Source organism: Ursus maritimus, unplaced genomic scaffold (assembly GCF_017311325.1).
Source record: "Ursus maritimus isolate PB19 unplaced genomic scaffold, ASM1731132v1 scaffold_26, whole genome shotgun sequence".
NCBI classification, from domain to species: Eukaryota; Metazoa; Chordata; class Mammalia; order Carnivora; family Ursidae; genus Ursus; species Ursus maritimus.
The window spans coordinates 40,122,526-40,140,862 of record NW_024425119.1 but is presented as its reverse complement, the minus strand read 5'-3'; the positions used below and the strand labels follow the sequence as shown (position 1 = coordinate 40,140,862).

The window sequence follows — 18,337 nt, the reverse complement described above, 5'->3', positions numbered from 1 at the left end:
GCGGGGGGGGGGGGGTCCGGCTGCGACTCTGTCCACCCCCACCCCACCCCCTCCCGCCCCCCGCGCCCTCCTCGCGCACACTCCATGGCCCCGGAAGGGAAACTTTCGGGACAGGGGGATGTTCCGGGGGCCGGTCTCCCTCCCTCTTTGAAAGCACTGACCTTGCCCCAGCTGCGCACCCCACCCCACCCGCATCCCACCGTCCGGGTGCCGCTTAGCGGTGCCGGGTTGTTGCGCAGGGGGGGAGGGGGGAGGCTCTCCCCAAAGCGCAGGCGCGGAGACCAGCCCTGGGCTCCTCTTCGCCCTCCTTGCAGTCCCCGTGGCCTGGGGCGGTAGGGCGTGGGGAAGATGGGGAGAGGCGGAGAGATCAGGGTCTCTAGGAACAATCCTTCGGTAGCTTTGAGGGGCTGCGGGAAGGAAAGAGGCGGGGGCCGGCAGGCTGAACACTGAAGAGAGGCTGAGGGAGGGAGAAGGGCTGGGTAGGGTGTGGGGCCAGGGCAGCGCCTGCAGAAAAGGCTCTCTGGGTCCTGGCTGCGGTGCCAGAAGAATGCAGAGAATGTATCTGTGCCCGACACTCCCCTGGCCTAGGCTGACTCGAAAAGCGGCTCCCCGAACCCCAGCCCCCTTCTCCTTGTTCCGGGCTCAAGGTCCTAAGTCTCCAGCCCTGGCACTGCCCCAAGGGCACGGAGGTCCCTCACCTCCCGCAGGCCTGGTTTTCCAGATTCTCAGCCCTATCCACCCATGCTGCCAGCTGCTACTTAGATGCTCGCCTTTCTGAGGAACCAGGGGTCTTCGACTGATGGGTTCCTGGCTGTAAAGGCAAAGCCCTCTTATTCCCTCCCCTCAGGTCCTCCTGCCTCCTGCCTAAGCACAGTTGTCTGCCAGAGGTAGTGGCTGGAGGCGGATGCCTGGGATAGGGATGGTACTGGGAGACAGTAGAGAGGGAGTCCATGTCTAACCAATCTATGGTCTGTACTTAATGGGGAAAATGAACCCAGCCTAGTTGCCTTGTTGCAGACCCTGTCTTGCAAGAAGGGAGATACAAAATTCACTACTCATGTTGGTTCCCTGTCTTTCTAGGATCAGCCTAGGTTTAGTGGGTTTCCAGCTTCAGAGAAACATGTGTATTCCTGTCTGGGGAGATATTCACATATAGTTCAACTTTGTTTTCAAAGTCCGGTCTGTGCATGAGGTGGTTCAGGCCCTCCGGCAGCTTTCTTCAGCTTAGGTCTTTGGAACAGAGTGGGAACCTGGAGAGGCAGATGGCCTGGGTGGCGGGGAAGAAGGCTCTTCCACAATAGGCAGAAACCACTGTGTGTGAGGACCAGGCTGCTGTCACTGTGGACTGGGAGTCAGCAGCACTGGTCCCTGCTCCTCCCAGCTTGCTGTGTGACTTTGGCCCAGACAGTCTGCCTTTCTGGGGCTCTTTTCCCTCATCTGTAAAATTCAGCAGTTGGACTAGAAAGCTCTAACATTCCCTTTCACTTTTTGACATTGTGTGGTTCCATTGATAAGTGACTCTGAAAGGGAGAAAGGTCCCCTGGCAGTGTGACTTAGCTTGGGGAGGTAGGTGTTGGGTGATGCAGTTCAAAATCATAGTTACCCAAGGTTGCAGGGGTGCAGACTCCCTTATTCTGCCTAAGAATAGCTATTGTCTTGCTCACCCCTGGTGGCTTGGTGTATGAACTCTTGCTGGCTGGGGTTTGGCCCACCCATCAAGGCCTCTGCTGAGATATCCTGGCAGGCCAGTCTTTGAGTTGGGCCTTTGGGGAGGAGTTGAGAGAAGGGTAGGCAGCCAAGGGCCAGCCGGGTAAGCAGATTCTCAGGAGAGAGTTTGCATCTCAGCTGTTGGGACTTGTTTTAGGACCTGAGCCAGGGAGCACAGTACACTCATCCGCCCTCTTATGGAAAGAGGTTGAGAGCCCCATTGCTCTTCCCCATCTCACTCCCTGGCCCTACTCACCTCACCTGTGCACTCACCCCCCCCCCCCCCCCCCCGCCAATCCCCAGGCAGTAGGCTTCAAGAGTTTTCCCTGCTGCCCTCACCCAGCCCATCCAGCTTCCTGGGCCCTTCCAAGGCAGCCTGGCAGCAGGGAGAAACTGCCCCAGCCCCACCTTTCCCGTCCTCCTTCCCTCCTGGGGGTATGGTTTCTCAGGAGTCAGGCTCTCCAGGTTGGGACTTGCTCTCTAGCCCAAGAGCCAAAGACCTTCACGTTTTCCTTGTTTGTTTTCATCCTTGATCTCCCAGGTGCCAGGGGGGATGTTAGAGGAGGTGGTGGTTAGAGAAGCTGTGGGATTGGTTGGACGTGGGACACACTGTCTGCATTGCTTTTCCCTTTGCCAGCTCTCCTGTGCCTGGGGAGCCCCCTTCCCTGGGCCCTGCTGCCCATGGACTGAAGCTGCAGCAGGAGGCATTTAGGTTAGACCCCAAGGAAACCTTCCTCGCTGCGAGGAACCCCTGGAATGGAAAATGGAAGCTCCCAGGGAGGTCAGTTTCCCAGAAAGTGGTTAATGGTGGAGTCCCTGTCAGAGTGAAGGATGCGGCTGTTGCTAGGCAGAGGCTGCTGTTTCCTCTTGGGGTGTGGCTCTGAGGCTGGCCAGCCAGAGGCCCCGTTAGAAGCAGGAGGAGAAAGGACCCTTGCCTGATAGCCGAGGAGGGGACCCTGGCTCCATCGGCCCTGGGTCAGCAGAACTGCATCTCTCAGAACAAACACCACTTCTCGCCCTGCTTCCGCCAGCCCCTCCCCCAGTTCAGCACCACTGCCACAGTCTGCTTTGACGATCCTCACCCGAACCTGGCAGGCTCCTCCAGTCCCAGTCTGGCTGCACTAATGGACTGATTGGATTTTCTATACTCAGAGTTTGGGATTTCTGATTGAACATGCAAATTTATGTAAATCAATCTGGGATCTGCCACCACATCAAAACAACATAGAGTCATGGGCTGGAAGGAATCCTAGAGACATCTAGTCCAACGCCCTCGTGTTAAAAATGGGGAAACTGAAGTCCAGAGGGGGAAGTGATTCATACAATGATGAGTGTCAGTGGCGGGGCTCCTGACTGTGGTCTGGTGTGTTACACGGTCCCCCTTTGCCTTAATTTCTCAGGCATGAAGGGCCTGGCCGAATTTAAAGCAGAAAGGGCAGTTCTGGAACCTGAGATTGTGGAGAGCTGGACCCTTGGAGGGTCAGAGCGTTATCGCAGGGCCTCCCCAGGGGCTCTGGTCAGATCTAACATTTGAAGAAAAATAACTTCAGATCCCTGCGAACAACACCCTTGTTTTTCCCCAGGCCTTGCCCTGGAAGGTTGGAGGACAAGGTCATTGGTTGCTGCCTGGCTTGGCCCTTGTGGTTTTCCCAGAGCTGAGACTGTGTCTGTTACAGCATCTGTCACAGTACCAGGCACACAGTAGACTGTGGATCGCTCTGCCCAGGCCGTGCCTCTGTCTTTACCCTCCCATCCTCATGTGAGTCTCTGCTGCTTCCCTCCGTGGTCATGGTGGGAAAAGATCGTTAGTCTTTTGTGACTTTTTGCGTCCCCTCCCCTGCCCTTGCTATAAGAAGGATGTCATTATTTTGAGATCAGTGCCAGAGTTGGAAGGGGGCTGCAGAGATGGGCTTGGGTCCCTAAGAAGTAGTCTCCCTGCTTTTTGACATGCTTTTGATCTGGTCCACCCCCCGCCCCCGGCTGCAAGATCCCCCCTGTTCCCACTTCACATGGACGGTGCCTGTGGCATGGGCTTTCTGGAAGGCTGCGCCCTCTCTTACCCCGTGGTGCCTGCATGCGTTGCAGAGATGGCGGGGACGCTCAAAGCAGCTGTTGGCCTGCTTTGCAGCACTTTGGCAGAGTGAGTGTATGCGCTCACGATCAGAGGCCCTGCACCAGCCTGGGGAGGGAGCTTGGGACACATCTGGGGTCTTCCTCCCCTTCATCCCAAACCCAGGCCTGGCTGACTCTGAAAGGAGCCCCCCCCCCCAGCCCATCTTCAACATCTTCCCAAAACACAGCAGGTACGGACTCCCCGCCTTCAGTTCCTCACTGACAAGCGGCCCGCAGCTCCTATATCCTTAGTTCCTTGTGAGGGGCAATCCTCCCTGCGCCTCAGTTTCCCAGGCTGTGCTGATGGATTAATAACACATCATCCCCCGGGCGTGGCACCTGCTCAGTAATTGCCGTTTTCCCGGCTCTGGGAGTTACACGATGAAAGAGGCCTGAGGAGGCCAGGCTGTTATTAAGGTGAATTATCACTGCTATTATTACTGATTTTTATAAAAGTCCAGTAGCCTCTGAGAAGAGCCCAGTCAGGCACAGCTCCCTGGACCTTACGGCAGTCCTTGAGCTCTGGGAGTTCTCCCGTACTCACTAGGCTTTTAACAATCTCTATATCCACATCTATGTAGATATTTTAAAAGGAGCAACGACCCCATTGCGCTTCTCCTGCTGCTTCCTGCAAGGCGTGAGTGGTGGTGGGCGCTGCTTGGGGCTCTGGTCTGCAGTTCTCACTCTCCTGCAGGACTTGAAACTGTCCCTCCCCGCCGACCCTCCGGATAGAAGAATGATGAGGTTTTTCCTAGATGGGACAGTGAGGGGCCCCAGAACTCCTGGGGTGTGGCCCTAGGGTTCTCAGCAGTCATTGTTCCTTTGGGCTGATTCATTTCACCCCCCGGCTGGCTTGATGTGGGGGCTGTAATTGGTCCTTTTGTGTGAGGCTCTGTTGAGACACCCCCAGAACCTGCCCGCAGCAGCTGCAGGAACCTCCAGGTGTGATTTACCCCAACGTACTCCCACCTGCCCCTAACTCTCCCGTTGCCCAGCCACCCACCTCTGCCCCTGCCCTTTGAAAGGATCTAGAACAAACCCAGCTCTTACCCAGGAGGAAGTGGCCGTGACCGGCTTCCGAGCAGGGTGGTCCTCCCGAGCCGCACCACAGCCCGGCAGTGGCGGGGCCTCTCTCCTGGCCCAGAGAGAGCTTTATGGGAAGACAGGGAGTGAAGACTGTTGTCCTTTGGCCAGAGCCCCACACTCATCTAGCCAGACCTCCTCACCTCTCCCTTGTCCCAAGGGCCTGGTCCCTACTTCCTAATACGGGAAGAGACTAGATAGCCCCAGCTGGGAGGGGCTTTAGAAATCACCTGGGCAGGTGGTTGTTCCTTCTGACTTTTTTTTTTAAGTTTTATGTTTTATTTTTTCGCTAGACTTTTTTTTTTTAAGATTTTATTTATTTGTCAAAGAGAGCACAAGCAGAGGGAGAAGCAGGCTCCCCGCTGAGCAAGGAGCCCGACACGGGGCTCGATCCCAGGACCCCGGGATCACGACTGGAGCTGAAGGCAGACGCTTCACCGACTGAGCCCCCCAGGCACCCCTTTCACTAGACTTTTTAAAAAATATAGTCCGAAAATCAAAATGGTACAAGAAGGTGTATGTTGAGAAATTATGCTCCCACCTCCACCCCCTTTTCCCTCCACAGATAATCACTTATTCGTTTCTTACATATCCCTCAAGAATGTCTTTACATGAAACAAATAGAAATGTCTATTCTTTTTCTCCCTTAGCCAAAAGAGCAGAGAGCATATACTGTCTTCCTCTGTTACCTGTTGTCAGTGTCTGGGTGTGCATGGATTTCTCCTGCCACCTGGCAGCTCTCTGGTTTCTGATCTTTACTGCCCACCCCAGGGTCACCCAGTCGATCCCAGGCCAGGAGCAGGGTTTGTGCACCTTCGTATTCTAAACTTCATTCAGATGCCAAGGTTTAGGGCAAGACCAGCCTCTGAGGCATTCTTAGCAGTTCCTCTGTGCCAGGTGTTGTGCTAGACTCTGGGGGTACAGTGGTGATCCCCAAAGTCTCCCTTAATCAAATAATTCAGCAGTTATAGAACCGCAGCTATGATACAGGCTACAGAGAAACGGCATATACTGTAAGAGCAAGTAACCAGAGGCCCGGGCCGCCTTGGCTTGTGCGGGAGTGTGCATGTATTGGGGGAGGCACTAGGCAGGGCACAGCATGAAGCTGGGGGCAGGAGGCTGGGGCCAGGACTGTAAATATAGTGCCACATGACCTGGAAAGCTGGGTTTTTCAACTTGACTTCTGTGGCTTCTCTTCTCCCCCCTCCCCAGTCTGTGGGGTGTCCTGGGCCCCTTGAGTTTTATTATTTTTTTTAAGATTTTTTTTTTAAAGATTTTTTTATTTATTTGACAGACAGCCAGTGAGAGAGGGAGCACAAGCAGGGGGAGTGGGAGAGGGAGAAGCAGGCAACCAGCGGAGCAGGGAGCCTGATGCGGGGCTCGATCCCAGAACCCTGGGATCATGCCCTGAGCTGAAGGCAGACATTTAACCACTGTGCCACCCAGGCGCCCCCCCTCCTTGAGTTTTATTATGTCCAAGACAAGAAACCCCCTTCTCTGCCACATGGTGCTGCTAATGCCTCCTCCCCACCCCCACCGCCTTCTCTCCCCAGCTCTGGGCCTGCAGTCTCCTAAAGCTGGAGCCTTCCTTTCCCCTGTAGGCCGAAGGGAAGTTGGGGGGGTGTTTGCTTCTCACTTCCTCTCTAGACGGCACCTCACTTCCTGTCCCTGGGACCAGAAGAAAGCTAAAGCTCTTGGCTTTGCTGACCCTTCCTCTCCCTACTCCCCACCCCCCTGCTCTCCTGGGAAGCCCGTGGGCCCTGCAGGAGGAAGGCAGAATCAAAACCAAGGGCTTCTCCCTAAAACCCTGCCCAGCTCCTCACCTTCAACCCCCAACCCCACACGAGGAGATCTGCCTTCCCAGCTGCAGTCCCTTTCCAGACAGGAGCTCATCCTTCTATGCCCTGCAGGAAAAGTCAGAGAGAGTTCACCCCACTTTACGGATTGGAAAACCGAGTCCCAGATGGGTGCTAGGCTTCACCCAGGGTCGCTCAGCACCGGAATCCAGGAAGCCTCACTTCCATTTGTGGGCACAGAAAGCGCAGAGTCCAGCGAGGGCTTGTGGGCGAGCCGGAGCTACTTTCTGTTCCCGGAGAAGGCTATTTGCTTCCTGCCAGAGCTGGTGGCTTAGGAAGTCACCTCCATGCTCTGGCCATATGGCACCCACCGAGTCAACACTGAAGCGGCCTGGACGTGGAGGGCACCTGGCTGGCCAGAGCCTGTTCCCTTTGAAGAAAGAGGCCAGGCTAGGAAGCTGGGGGGCGGTGAGCACCGGGGGCTGAGCATGGGGGCTGGGAAGGTGTAGCCTGCAGGTGCAGCCTGAGCGCCCACCGGCCGTGTGGCCTCCCAGGCCCTCTTCCTCTTGGATCCGAGAGCAGAGAGCTGACGCTCCAGGCGTCAACTCAGCAGTCGCCTCCACGGCTCTGAGGAGCCTCCCTGCCTCAGCTCTTCCTGTGGGATCCAGCACGGCTCTCTGGTTACACCCCGGGTGTTGAAAATATGCTGACTCTGCTATTGGGTCGGGAGATAAGAGAGGAGTTAGTGACTGGCATGGGCCAGGGGACCAGGAAACACTCACCTTCAAATGCCCTTCAGCCCAGCTGCACTGAGTCATTGCGTTTCCGTACACACCCAGAGAGTTCTGCCTCCTTCTGTTTATGCCTGCCTTTTGCCTAGAATGACCCGCTTGCCATTCCCGTGTACGTGAACGCCCCCGGTCTGTGACGTCTCCGTTCACTCGATGCCTGACGTTCCGAAAATCTGTTGCAGCTGCGGCTTAATATTCCTCTCCTGATTTTTAAAGTTCTCCACCTCCTTCACAGTACAGCTGTTACCTGCATGTGTTACGTCCCCTACTAGACTGAAAGCCCCGAGAGGTCAGAAGAGCTGAGCCCGCTCTGAACTGCCCCCCAGTACCCAGCCGTGCGCCCCCTACCGAGTGGTCTGTTTGGAAGTATATGCAGAATGAATAGAGTAGTCCCATTTGCCAGAGGGAGTCACCGAGGCCTGGGAGTGGGTTGAGGGCTTGGATAAGGTCCTCTCAACATTAGGGACAAAGCTGAAAATGTCCTTGCTGACCTCTCAGCATGGTTTGTCCTCTGGGCCCTCAGAGCCATTTGGGCGGGGGACACTTGGGGGTCTGTAAGAGAAGCTGAGGAGCCCACCGTCCTTTCTTTCTGGTCTTACACTGTCTGGAAGGAAAGGAGATGACCCGGGTCGGGGCTTCGCTGGCAGGAGTGTGGGGGAGCACAGAAATGCAGGCAGGGCTCCTCTTCAGGGAGCTCCCCTCCTAACCGCACGGGAAGTCCTCTCTTCCTCACGGGGGAGGATGAAGGGGGAGGACGAAAGAACAGGGCACATTACAGTTGGAAATACCGCTCCTGCAGGAGGCGCTTCAAAAAGTGTCCGGTCGGGACAGCTTTGCAGGAGAATTGCTCTGGGGCCAGGGCATGGCCTCAGGGCTGCGCAGAGGGCTCTGTCTGTCCCCAAAGCAGTCAGAGGTCATGGGAAGGTCTGAGGCACTAGGGACACAATGAGATGTACGGTTTTAGAAAGAGGATTGCTCTGGTGGAGCTCCTTGGGAAAGTGATTGTGGCAGGGAAAATAGAAGATAAGTCTGGAACATCTTATGGTGCCAGGAAGCAAGCAGATGTTCAGAAGTAAATACATTTTTGTTAAGATTTTATTTATTTTATTTGAGAGAGAGAGAGAGAGAGAGAGTGAGAGAGATCATGAGCAGGGCAAAGGGTAGAGGGAGAAGCAGACTCCCCGCTGAGCAAGGAGCCTGATGTAGGACTTGATCCCAGGACCCGGGGATCTTGACCTGAGCCAAAGGCAGACGGCCAACCGACTGAGCCAGCCAGGTGCCCCATAAATAAATTTTTTAAATGGAGGCATGTGGAAAGAGGAGGAACCAACCTTAAAGAGTTCGCAATGATCATAGCTGGAATTTAAGCAATGAAATGAGTGATGGTAATATTGGATTCTAATCCAAAGAATAAAATATCTATGGGTTCATGCGAATCTAAATGTGTGATTAAGTAAATCAGTGGCAGTGAAGGGATAGCTCTTCCCTACAGAAAACTTCTAATTAATAAATGTATAAAGAATGAGGCAAATCAAAAATCATCGTTGAAACACTACAGTAATTGCTGTAAGCAAGATCCATGGATGAATCCTAAAATCAGCAGGTGAAAATTGAAGGAGAAACAGGATGTTTGCGTGATCACAAAGTATTGCCCCCCAAACTGGTTACTGGTGGATAAACCCACTAGTAGATACCACCTAACCAGGTGGTCAAGGTTAACCTCACCAGTCCTAAGACATCTCAGCATGATAATCCCTGATAAAATGCACTGAGAAGGGCACATCACCTCCGTGGTATTCCTTCCAAAAATTCATAACCTCAGTCTAACTCGAGAACACGTCAAACAAACCCCAATAAGGGAACACTCTCCAAAATACTGACCTGATCAGTTCCCTTCCAGAATGTCAAGGTCATGAAAGACTACTGAGGAACTATCATGAGTCATAGGAGAATAAGGAGATTTGGTGATTAAGTACAATGTGGGATCCTGGATTAGATGTTGGAATAGAACATCAGTGGAAAGGACATCAGTGGAAAAACTGGGAAGATCCAAATAAGTCTCTGGTTTCGGGTTGTTTTTTTTTTTTTAATTGTTCTTCTAAAGAAAGATGTAGAACAGCGAGAACATGGTGCTATGTCTGTGTTTTTTAAAAGTGTGTGTGTATGTATATACACAACCATACAAAACCATACAAAGTTTTAAAATACACACACACACACACACACACACACACACACAGAAGTAGAGGTGCGAGATACCTGGGGCGGGGGGAAGAGAAGCATCACAGACCAGGGAAAAGTCATCCAGGAGAAGGTGGTCACCATCAAGAAAGTGAGGGGCGCCTGGATGGCTCAGTCATTAAGCGTCTGCCTTTGGCTCAGGTCACGATCCCAGGGTTCTGGGATCAAGCCCCGCATCGGGGCTCCCTGCTCAGTGGGAAGCCTGCATCTCCCTCTCCCACTCCCCCTACTGTGTTCCATCTCTCGCTATGTCTCTCTCTGTCAAATAAATAAAATCTTTAAAAAAAAAAAAAGAAAAGAAAAAAGAAAGTGAAAAGATAACCTACAGAATGGGAGAAAATATTTGCAGAGTCATATATCTTATAAGAGTCTTGTATTCAAAATATATAAAAAAAAAATCCTTACAACTTGATTTAAAAAAACCCCACATAATCCAATTAAAAATGGGCAAAGGATCTGAATAGACATTTCTCCAGGGAAGTTAGACAAATAGCCAATAAGCACATGAAAAGATGCTCAACACCCTTAATTTGGGAAATATAAATCACGCCCATCATGAGGGATCACTTCACGCTTCCTCGGGTGACTAGAATTCGAAAATCGGACCATAACCAGTGGTGAGGACATGGAGAAATGGAAACCCTCATTCCCTGTCGGCGGGACTGTAAAATGGGGCATTCACTCTGAAAAACAATTTGGCAGTTCCTCCAAGAGGTAGACCTACAGTTACCATGTGACCCAGCAAGTCCACTCCTAGGTGTCCACCCGAGAGAAGTGTAAGCCTACGTCCACACAAAAACTTGCACACAAATGCTCACAGCAGCGTTACTCACGAGAGCCGAAAAGTGGCAACAGCCCAAATGTCCATCAATAGATGACGAGAGAAGCACTGGTGCTCATCAGTTATTTATCAGAATATTATTTGGGGGGCGCCTGGGTAGCGCAGTCGTTAAGCGTCTGCCTTCGGCTCGGGGCGTGATCCCGGGGTTCCGGGATCGAGCCCCGCATCGGGCTCCTCCGCTATGAGCCTGCTTCTTCCTCTCCCGCTCCCCTGCTGTGTTCCCTCTCTCGCTGGCTGTCTCTCTGTCACATAAATAAATAAAATCTTTAAAAAAATAAAAAAATAAATAAAATTAAAAAAATAAAAAAAGAATATTATTTGGCCATAAAAAGGAACGCAGTGCTGATCCGTGCCTCAACATGGATGAGCCTTGCAGACGTGACACAAGTGACGGAAGCTGGTCACGAAGACCACCTGTTCTGCAAGTCGATTCCTGTGAAAGGTCCAGAATAGGGAAATCTATAGACAGAAAATAGATGAGTGCTTGCCTAGGGCTCGGGGGTGCTAACTGAAGGGGACTGAAAATGTTCTGCAGATGTCACGGTGGCATCGATCTGTGACTGCACTCTGAACCACTAGACTGCACACTTTAAATGGGTGAGTCATAGGGGATATGAACTATGTTTCGAAGCTTAAAGAAGTCCAGGAGGAAGTGGCCACCAGAGGCACTTGTGCCTGAGAGGGCGACGGGGCTGGAAAAATCTTGTTTGGATTTAGCCTTGTGGCAGTTAACTGCTTATGTTGGACCAGGTTGAGGAAGGAGTGAGAAGTGAGGATGGGTGTTTTGTTTTAGAAGTTTGGCTTAGAAGGGCAGAAGGGGGCACGGCTCAGTCTGGGGAAGTGTCAGGGGGAAATTAGTTTACAGATGAAAGACACCTGAAAAGCTTTAGGGACAGATGGGAAAGGTCCCCTCAGGAAGACCTAAGTGGGGATGGGCCGGGGCAGGGACTGGCCTTGACTGGGAAGACGGCAGCCTCTCTGCTGTACGGGGAGGAGATGGGGAGAGCGGGAGGTACAAGGGTTCTGATGGGGCGGGGAGGACGGTGGCAGATTTGAGGGGTTTTCCCTCCGTTGGCTGTAATGCTCTGGGGAAAGGAGGGCAGGCAGTTGAGGAGAGTGGAGTGGTGTGGGTGCAGCTCTAGCATAAACCTTGGTGGGGGTGCCGGGCAGGACTGATGAGCTGGCTGGGACGGCTTACCTTTGCTGAGGAGAGAATACGAAACTGTGTGAGTGAAAGCCTGGGGACAGAAGTGAGTGTCAAGTCCTGTCCTGTCCCATCCCCAGCCTCTGGGCTCCGTGGAAAGAGAGCACTGACCTAGAAGGCTCAAGTCGAGGAATCCCAGGGATCTTCTAGAATTGCACCATCCAGTACAATAGCCACAAGCTGCATGTGGTTATTTAAATTTAAAATTCATTTCCTCAGTTGAGGTAGCTGCATTTCTTTTTATTCTTTTTTTTAAAGATTTAGTTTTATGTATTTATTTGAGAGAGAGAAAGCATATGTACCATAGCATGAGTGTAGGGGCCCGGCAGAGGGAGAGGGAGAGAAGCAGGCTCCCCGCTGAGCAGGGGGCTGGATTCCCCCCCCATCATGACCTGAGCTGAAGGCAGACATTAACCAACTGAGCCACCCAGGCGCCCTGACATTTACTATCATATAAATTAGAACTGAGAGTTTTAAACATTTAATTAATTTAAAATAATAATAAACCCATTATATATTAACATATTTTATGAAAAGTAACTACATATTTTCCAGGACAAAAAAAACAGTGAAAAGAATGGCATATATGTTCTGGCATATATGTCATGTCTGACTTAATAAAAGACAGCTGGATTCTCGTATCTGTTTCTATAGTCAGTCTGTTGTGATATCACATATCACGTAGTCTCTGGAAAATGCCACTGTAGACTCATGAGAGAATGAGAGTTAAGAAAGCAAATAATGTCTCGGTAGTATTATGAAAATAGTTTCAACTCTGAATTCCTTGGAAGAACGTCAGGGTGCCTGGACCATATTTTTGAGAACCACTGTTCTAGAACAGCCTCTATTTGGCACAAAGGAACTCGTCCCTGAGAGATTGAGTGATTTGCCTAAAGCCACACAGCGAGTAAATTGCAGTGTTGGGACCAGACTCTAAATCTTCCTTCTGGCTAGAATGGGCCCAGCTAGGCTTTGGTGAGTGCCGGACGGACGAGGCTTCTTGGCTATGGAGCCCCCGGCCATGTGGCCCTATAAATAAACCCATTGTGTCTGTGTCTGAGCCCCTTCCCTCTCCCCACCACCAGCAGCTGCTTTTTTTGTGGTTGGGTTATGCTGTGGACTGGGAGCGTGGAAGAGCAGGGAGAGGGGAGGTGAGGGGCGCTGGGGCCTGTAAGACTTTGGGGCTCAACACAACTGTCGTTCCTCCTGCCTGCCTGGAGAGGCCGGGGACTGAGCCTACTGTGGGTCAGAAAGATCCCACACCAAGGCATGCAGGTTCTTGCAGTGCCTGTGAAGAGGAAGTTGGAAGGGGACACAGGGGCCCCTTCCCCATGGACACATGCCTCTCAGTAGGGCTATTGTGTCTTGGGGCCAGTTGTCAGGAGGAGGGAAGGAAATTCTTGTCTGTCCTCTTTCCCTGAGGGGGGAGGAGACCAGTTGGAATTCTTAGGGCTAAACGATGCTTTGGGCAGGGATTAAGGTGGCTACTTTCAGGCCAAGAATGCCCTGGGGCACCAGTCCCCTTATTCCCTCCCCACGCCCACAGCATCCCAGGGCTGATATCGTCTGGAAAGCAGTGTTGGTTATGGGTGCAGAAGTTGCTGTTTACAAGTGGACTCTTGGGTGTGGACGGGGATTCCAGAAAGCAGCTGGGGGATGGGGGGAGCACGGGGGAACGGTTGTTGTTACGGATGATTCTGTTATTAAAGTGAGCTTCTCCATCTCTGCCTTCCCACAGCTGCCCACCCTCCCCCACCTCCTGGTCCTTGGCTTCTGTCCCTCGAGGACTCTGGGGGGAACAGCTGGTGAGTGAGGGGCTCATCAGGGCCCAGAGCCCTTGGCTAAGAGCTGGGATGAGGGAGCGCGGAAGACAGGCTTGCTGCCACCTCTCTAGTCCCTTCCTCCCAGGGCTGGACCCGGAGTTCAGGAAGGGGTCTGGCCTGTGCCCTGGCTGGGCAGACGGTGGGCACTGCAGACCTCACTCCTTTGATCTGGCTGACTGAAGGGCCTGGGCAGTCCGCTCCCTTTTGGGGCCCTGTGACTGACTAGGCTGAAGAGAGTCACCAGAGTCACTTAGCGTGTCCCCACGTTACCCAGAGCCCCCTGGGCAGCTGCTCCCCCTTCCCTGTCCCTGGTAGCTGCAAACTGCCCCCCACTCCCCGCTGAAGAAGGGCCCGGGAGGCCCTGGTCTTCCTCCCTTCCTCTCCCTCCCTCCCCTCGGCACTGAGGTCACCTCCCTGTGAATCAGGCCTTTGTGGGGGGCGGGGCTGCCCGTTGGCAGTTCTGGCGGGAGAAGCCTCCAGTTCAAGTTGGAGCTCCCACCTCCTGCAGCTCCGTCTCTACCCACCGTGGCCTGCATCATGTGTTCCAGACCCCACATCCGACATCCGGGTGTGTCGTGGGACCAGCGTGGGGTCATCCTGAAGAACCCAGGTTGGGGCTTTTCTGGGCCCGGGGTGGGGCTGAGCCCAGAAGCTGTGAGTAGGGGCTGTGGGGCTGAGGGGGGAGGAGGGTGTGCAGCCCCCAGGAGAGGGGCCCCACTGACACCCAGCAGGGACAGCCACTGGGGAACAAACGTGGGTGGGGTTTTTTCCCCACGAGATTTAGGCCGAAAACCCAGGTTGTGATGGGCGGAATTCCTCATAGACTCAGATTGGGAGCTGGCGGTGGTGGCATCTCCTCGTGTTCCCGAGAGGAGAGTGAGGCTGCAGGAGGTGTTCTCGCCATAGAAATCTTGAACTCCCACTGCGGTCCTGCTCACAGCGTGCACTGCTCCGGGCGCCAAGTTTAAATGCAGGCCTCTTCCCTGTGACTCAGGCAATCCGGGCTGCCAGCTTCCTGTCCTCTGCTTGTGGCCCTGTAGACGGAGAGAAGGCCTCTGGTCCTGGGTTGGCCTCGACTGAGGGCAGAAAACTTCTCCCCAAAGTGAGGTTGAGTCACAGTCTGTCTTCGTTTCCGGAGCCTCTCCGAAGCCCAGCCGGGGAGGCTGAGACCATCCCACATGACAGAGCTGTTGCTTTTGGGTGGCTTATCACTTGGAGGGTCTCCCCCAGGTCACAGTGGGGCTCAGGCCTCCACGCCCTGGGATCCACAGAAGCTCAGATTGAGAGAGTGGTGGCAGTCAGCTCCTGGGGGGGAGCGTATCGGGTCCCCACCCTCCTCAACACGCAGGAAACCACAGCCGTGATCCACAGCCAGTCCCCACGGTCTGGGCCTCCTGGAGGTATTTTTATTTTTGTTTTTTTAGGAAGGTATTCTCCCAAAGCATCCTCACCCTTAGTTTGGTTTTTGCTGTCGCTGTTGGGAACACAAAGACTTGGGCTTTTCCCCGTCTTTATCTTCCTCCCTTTCTGGCCCTGGACACTGCCGTGTTCACCCAGCTGCTTTCCTTCACCCTCAACTTTGTCTCTCCCATCCCCCGCTGCTCCCTGGAGGTGTCCGCAGGGGAGAAAGGGTGAGGGGATTGAGGGGAAAGCTAGGGAACCCTAGGGGCACTGGGAGCCTCTGACGGAGCGGGAGATGGGCGTGCTGGGGTGCTGGGGTGGGGTTTAACTCAAGTGGTGGAGGTAACCCGAGGCCTTTTTTGGTTTTAACCCCTATTTATGTATGTGGGAAGGAGGATATTTCCTGAATTTTTTTCATTTTTTTCCAAGCCCGTCCATTTCTAAAAATATCAAACACGATAATGTCCCGAGCAAATGAAGTTATTCTCAATACATTTTTCATGATGTTAAAATAACAAAGGACTTGAGATTGTTGTGGGGTGTTTAAAAATAAGCATTACAAGTTTCTCCTTTTCCTGCCGTCTTCAGAAGCCCCCTTCCGCTGTCATACAGGGGCACACGGTCTCTCTCGCTGGGAGAGAAGGTTCCCTCCGTTTGCCATTGTCCCTTTCTCCCTCTGGGGTGAAGGCTGGGCTGGCAGCTGGCGGGAAGGGGTGGAGCAGGAGGGGAGGCCCTGCGCGCGGGGTGAGGGGTGAGCGGGCGGCACTGTCAGATCTGCGGGTGCCCCTACGGCCCAGACCCCGCAGGGGGAGCCAGGGACTCAGGGTTCTTACAGATGAACAGACAGCAGCAGCAGGCAACGAGGCAGGACTTTGCCTCTGTCGGGATGTGATCACGAAAAGTCTCCGTTTATTGAGTTCATGCAAGACCGTCTACACACATTGTCTCATTTCATCCAGCAGCAACCATTTGGGCTAAGTATCCGTGTGGCCACTGTATCGGTGAGGAAACAGATTGTCTAGAGTCAGATTCTCACCCTGACCTGTCCCGTTTGCATAGCTCCAGGAGCCCTGGGACTATAAGGGGCTTACAGCACAACTTGTGTGTGTACAGAGGCCGCCTACGAAGGGGGAAAGGGAGGCCTGTCCGGCGTGCTTTGTGACCCAGCCATGTGGCTCGGGCAGCACCCTTTGCCTGCAGCTACGGCACCCTCACCCAGGCTGCTGCCCCCCTCATGAAGCTGTTAGGAGGATCGGGGGCGGGGCCAGTGCACTGCTTGGCACACAGGACACACTCAGCTTTGGGCGAGTGATTTCCTGCTCTTCGGTTTCCTCATCTCAGGCATGGGTGTTGAGGAGAGCACCTCATTCCCTTTGTGGCTGTGAGGACCGAAGAAGCCGGCATCTGTTCCAGAAGGACCGTAAAGCCTCATGTGTTGCCGCTCATTCCTGTTTGGTGTCTGAGTGATGTGCGTGCGGCCCTCTGCACTGGCTCTTTTCTCGGCCTGCAGGGCTCTTCCCGTGCCAGGATTGCATCTGGCCATCCCCGAGGTTTCTGCTTTGGTGTCACCTCTTGGTGCCTTATTGGGACCCGACGTATGTCCATTGGTTTATCTGTGTATGATCTGCTTCCCCCAATAGAATGGAAGCTTTCCTAAAGGCAGGGCTTTCTCTGGCTTGTTCATCCCCAAGGCCCAGTCCCTGGCACACAGCAGGAGCCCAATAACTGCTTGTGGAATGCATGGCTGACATCTCCTTCTTTTTCCATAGGCGAGGTGACCATTCTGGCTGCTAGAGTGAGTGTGCCAGCCTGAGCGAGGAGGCAGAGACAGGTGAGGGGCTCTGAGGCTGTGCATGCTGGTGGGGGGACTGGAGGAGGAGGGAAGGGGGCGGGAGAGGCACCCCTGTGCCCCACTGCAGGGGAGGGATCGTTCAGATGCCTGGCCGGTGAGCTGCTAGAGGGCTCCTCTCTTCCTTGGTCTGAAAGTGCTAAGTCTGTTTTACGTTAGGAACGGTTTTCCCATCTACTGGAAATTTCTATAGTATATGTGCAAAAGAAGGAAATGAGGACTTTCCTCTAGCAGAGAAATTGAAATGCCAGTAGCAGCTGAAGACTCGTCAGGTACAGCCAGTAACTACGGCAATAGTCCAGTGACCTCTACGTCATGATACAGGACAGAACCCTGGCTGCTCCGTTCTCGGGCAGTGACAAACGAGTCGGTTTCGTCATCAGTTTGTCCCCGACATGCCAGGTAGCCCACCAAGGAGTGTGAGTCTGGGCAGTGACGTGAATGCAGAGTACTTGCCCTCACGGGGTCAACGCTCCCCGGGACGGGGTTACAGATCCGTGCAGGGGGGGTGCCTGAGCTGGACCGGGAGCAGGAACCCTGAAGGATGCGTAGGAAGGAGCTGGCCGGGCGGAAAGCAGGGAGATGTCAGGGGACCCCCGCAGAGGGAACAGCATGCACCAAGAGACTGGGCCTCTGGGGCCTGGCGGGGAACAGGGAGCTGGTGAGCACGCAGGCTCCCTCCCACTGTGCCCGGGTAAATCGAGTGTGCTGGTTTGAGGCCGATCTCAGCAGAGAATTCAGCTTTCTTGGCGGTTGGCCAGTGTGTATGTGACCTGTGGTAGGGTGAGCACAATGACTGAGGTTTATAACAATGGTCTCCGTTCTTAAAATGGGAAGAGTGTGTCTGTGTGTCTGTCCTGGGACCAGAAGAGCCGGAGTCAGATCCTGAGTTGTTAAAATATCCGTGGCCCATCAGTCACACTAGACTTCCAGAATACTGATGAGTTTGGTCTTTGTCCTCCTCCTCCACTCACCTCCTTGCTGTGCCCTGGAGTAGCCTGCCAGGGCGTCTCTCACTTATTCCCAGGGCCTGATGTCGGAGGCCATGGACCAGCCCGCTGGGAGTCCTGGAAAGCCAAGGCCGGGAGAGGGTAGTGACGGCGGCACGGAGCCGGGCACCTGCCAGGAGCTCCTGCACCGACTTCGGGAGCTAGAGGTGGGCCACGAGGCAGGGTGGGGGTGGCGGTGCCGGCCAGGGCCCTTGGGAGCTTGGGTAGGCTTTGTGGGTGTGGGTGGACCTTCCTCTCAATCCGCTTTACCGGGCTGGAGCAGAACATTCTCTAGCAGAGCTCCTCGGAGAAGTCCTTTCTTTGCTCTGAGCTCTCCAACCCGGAGGGGGGGGGGCAGCTTGGGACAGGAGGCATGCTCAAGGGCAGGGCTGTCCTAGCCCCCAAATGTCTCCCTTCTTTACCCCTTTTCTTCCCCACTTTCATGCCCTTGCCAGTCTAGGAAAGGCATGGTCACAGAGGCCACAGGAAGAAGGGTTTAG

The 18,337-nt window shown here is 53.9% G+C and overlaps 1 protein-coding gene across 4 annotated transcripts in view; it reads left to right on the top strand.

Moving 5' to 3' along the window:
- Positions 1-18,337, top strand: part of NCKAP5L (NCK associated protein 5 like) — a 30,410-nt gene that overhangs the window by 408 nt on the left and 11,665 nt on the right. For 3 of the 4 annotated variants that reach the window (XM_040642426.1, XM_040642427.1, XM_040642424.1), the window contains exons 2-3: positions 16,769-16,830; positions 17,846-18,004. In XM_040642426.1, coding sequence (XP_040498360.1) covers positions 17,882-18,004 — 123 coding nt within the window. In that variant the 5' untranslated portion in view covers positions 16,769-16,830; positions 17,846-17,881. The remainder of the gene's footprint in view (positions 1-16,768; positions 16,831-17,845; positions 18,005-18,337) is intronic. The other variant, XM_040642425.1, reaches the window with a different exon arrangement.